This window comes from Chondrus crispus, genomic scaffold (genome assembly GCF_000350225.1).
Source record: "Chondrus crispus Stackhouse genomic scaffold, scaffold_18, whole genome shotgun sequence".
NCBI lineage: Eukaryota > Rhodophyta > Florideophyceae > Gigartinales > Gigartinaceae > Chondrus > Chondrus crispus.
Window position 1 is genome coordinate 254,148 of NW_005179058.1, and position 3,493 is coordinate 257,640.

General features: G+C 65.0%; 1 protein-coding gene across 1 annotated transcript; it reads left to right on the plus strand.

The window, feature by feature from the left end:
- Positions 1-1,416: 1,416 nt before the first annotated feature.
- On the plus strand, positions 1,417-2,421 carry CHC_T00003201001 (hypothetical protein). Its single transcript, XM_005714613.1, has one exon. The coding sequence runs from the start codon at positions 1,417-1,419 to the stop codon at positions 2,419-2,421; it is 1,005 nt and encodes a 334-aa protein (XP_005714670.1).
- Positions 2,422-3,493: the final 1,072 nt, after the last annotated feature.

Below are 3,493 nucleotides of genomic sequence, written 5' to 3' on the forward strand. Positions count from 1 at the left end.
GACAAGCTACAGCCACGGGGTTCATGTTTATTCTAGTCAGGCGTCAAGTGCAATCGGAGGTTTTGCATGACGCGCGACTCGGCGATCTCGTGCGCCGAGTTTCTTGGCACGTTGCGCGATGCGCAAGGCGATGCATTGGCCATATGGACGGCTCCGCCTTCGCAATCGGCCGCGTAACTGCGCGTCGTCATGCCCACTCCCAGGGCACACGAGCCCGCTCAGATGCTTACGTGGCATTGTGCTGAAGTACACCGAATCAGAGCATCACCCGCGAAAAACGCTCTAATTGCCCCATAATTCACCCGTTGACGGAAACATTCAACACCCCCTCCTCCCCTCTGCGACTGCTTGCCTCACACTTCATCCGCCCCCCACCCCCCCCCCCGCCGCCCCCCCGTCATGCATCCTACTCTCCTCTCCCTCCCCGACGACGTCTGGCTCGCTCTCTCCCCCCACCTCCATCCCTGCACCCTCTACAACCTGCTCCACGTTACGGCCTGTCTTCGCGCCCGCCTGCTCCCCCTGCTCCCGACCCTCCTGCGACCGCTAACCCCCAGCCTCCGCCACTCGGCCCTCCTCAGCTCCCTCGCGTCTCTCGACTACGCGCTGGTCAAGTTTCTCCTCCTCGCGCCCGGCCTGCCCCCCCTCCCCACGCCCGCCCAGCCCTTCTTCTTCCTCGTCTCCGACCCCACGCTCGGCTCCCAGCTCAACGCCCCCCTCGCCTACTTTCTCGTCGCCGAGTATCTGCGCTGCACCGGCTCCGTCGATGCCGTCCTGGACCTCGCGGCCACGCACGCAGACCCGCTAACCATTGCGGCGTTGTCATTGTCCACGCTCGCGTCGCCCGTGGCCACGCGCCGCCTCGCGCAACGGCTTACTCTTTCCGGGCGCGGGGCGCTCGTGCTGCGGCTGCTGGCGTGCGACGTGCGCGCGGCGTATGGATGTGCGCCAGCCGATGATTGCGCGTTCTGCGAGGGCGGGCACCACTTGCTGCATGCGGCCGCCACCGTGGGGGATGCGCGCCTGGTGCAAGGCGTGGTGCAGCTGATGGGCGACGACGTCGTCGAGGCGCTGATGATGAGGGACTGCAAGGGGGATACGCCGCTCGGCGTGGCCATTCGGAAACGGAAGAGCCGCGTGGCGCAGATGTTGGTGCGGGGCGGGGCGGAAGTGAAGGATCTTGTTGGGTGCGCGGGGAGAGGAGGCGGGGCGCTGGAGGCGAGGGAGATATGGTTCAAGCCGGTTGTTGATGTGGACTAGACTCACTGCGGCGTGGAGGTTAGTACCAAAGCTGCAAACTTAACTACAACTGAAATGAAAATGATTTATAAACAAAGAGGCGTTTACTTTTTCCTCACGGCTCCCTCTTCCTTTCGTGTCAACAGGTCCTCGAACATGGCGATGGTGTGCTGAGCGATGGTGAAGCTAAACACAAGCTTTGGTCCCACGATTAAGACCTTGGGAACCAATCCCTTGAACAGGGCTCCAACACCCTCGTTTCTCAGCAGCTGCTTCAAAATCTCGCCTCCGCTCACGCCGCTCCCAAAGTCCCTCGTCTGCAGGCGCGTCTTAATAACATCCAGCGGGCTCGCGACGGTAATGCTAGCCAAGCCGCCTACAGTCGACGCGACAAACGTCTGGCCAAACGTGGCGTCGTTGAAGTTGTCCAAGCCAAAGACTCTGCCCTTCACAAACGCCGACGCGCCGAAGAGCGCAAAGCTGCCCGGGGCGTTGCGCGCGGCCGTCCAGCCGGCGCCGCGGTACAGGCCCGCCAGGCGCTCCTCCCTCAAAATGGCGAGCAGGCCGCGGCCGCGCAGCGCGGCGGGGTTGTTCTGGCTCTTAATCTTGAGGACGTCGAGCGGGAGCAGGACGACCTCGCCCACGCCGACGACGGCGCCTGCGAGCGCGTGGAGCCACATCTTGCCCTTTCCCTCGCCCGCCCACGCGTCGACGCGGTGGCCGAAGCGGGCCGTCATGCCCTCCCGCACGAACGGCTGGCCGCCAAACTTGTACACGCGCTGCAGGATCTTGTACGCGGCGGCGAACGAGAGGCCCGGGAAGAGCGAGGTGTACTTGCGCAGCGGCGAGGCGTGCGCGTGGGCGTCGCGGAAGATCACGCGCGAGAAGCCGTCCAGCGCCATCGCTGAGGTCATCCCCGGCTGCCGTATCGGTGTGGCGTTGTTCATCAGGCGCTTCGCGATCGTGTCCACGGGGTGGAAGCCGAACAGCTCGACTACCCCCGCGAACGCGCTCCCGGACACGCGCGCCAAGCGTACCGCGGACGCGTCCGTCCGCGAGGAAGGGGACGGCGGCGGCGGCGGCGGCGGCGGCGACATGGCTGGGGGGGGGGGGGTGCACGGAGGGGGTAGCAGCGGGACGACGGGCGGGGGCGGTGGCTGGGGGCTCTGCTACTGCTATTGAGTACAGTACCGTTACAAGGGTACAGTGCGATAGTGTTGTGATCGGGTGCTAGACTAGGCTGTTGCTCACCTGCTCTTCTGCTCTGCTTGGCTCGAATGGCAGCCTCAACCTCCCAACCTCCCGAGACCGCCGCCGTGACGCCTCCCCATTCGCCGATCCTTCGCCATTACATCGCCTTACACCTCTCCCGACACCACATGCAACACGCCGCTTGTCTACTTCCCATTCGATGATCACCAAACACATTACACTCCTCTTACACCTCATCCACGGTCCCATTGATGCCATTGCCCTTCCTCGCCCATTGCCCTTCCTCGCCATTGCCCTTCCTCACCACCATCCCCCCAAGTCTCCATCCAATTCTCTAACCACGCTGCTCTCCTCCAACCCCCTCGCCATGTCACTCCCACATCTCCGCCGCCTCTTCTCCACGCTCCGCCGCTCGCCGCCGCCGCCCTCGACGCGCCGGGACCCGCGCGCCTACGCGCCCTCGGGCCCGTACGAAGTCGCGGGCGTCCCCACCCCGCGCTACCCCAAGCGCCGGTCCCCGCTGAAGCGCTCCACCGCCCTGATCTCGCTGCTGCACGAGGAGGAGATGCTGCGCCTGGTGCGCCAGGGCCGCGCCGTCTTCCCGACCAAGGTCCCGGACCCGTGCGCGGGCGACGTCATCCGCGTGTCCTACGCCCACTCGCTGGCCGACAACCGCCCGCCGCTCTTCTTCACCGGCATCTGCATCGCCGTGCGCCGCCGCGGCATCGCCAGTGCCTTCGTCCTCCGCAACGTCGTCGACGGCGTCCCGGTCGAGCGCGGCTTCCCCATGTACTCCCCCCTCATCAAGGACGCAGAGGTCATCGCTCACAAGAAGGTCCGCCGCGCAAAGCTCTACTACCTCAGGCACAAGCCCCTCAAGGAGAGCACCGTCCCCGACGCTACCCGCAGACCCAAGCCCGCCTGACCTTGCGCGACACCCCTCCCGTTCCATTTCACAAACAAACCGCACAATTTTTCAATAAACTCCCCCCCCCCCCTGAATTACCTCCCACACATAATCGCCCACACAGGGGCAATTTGA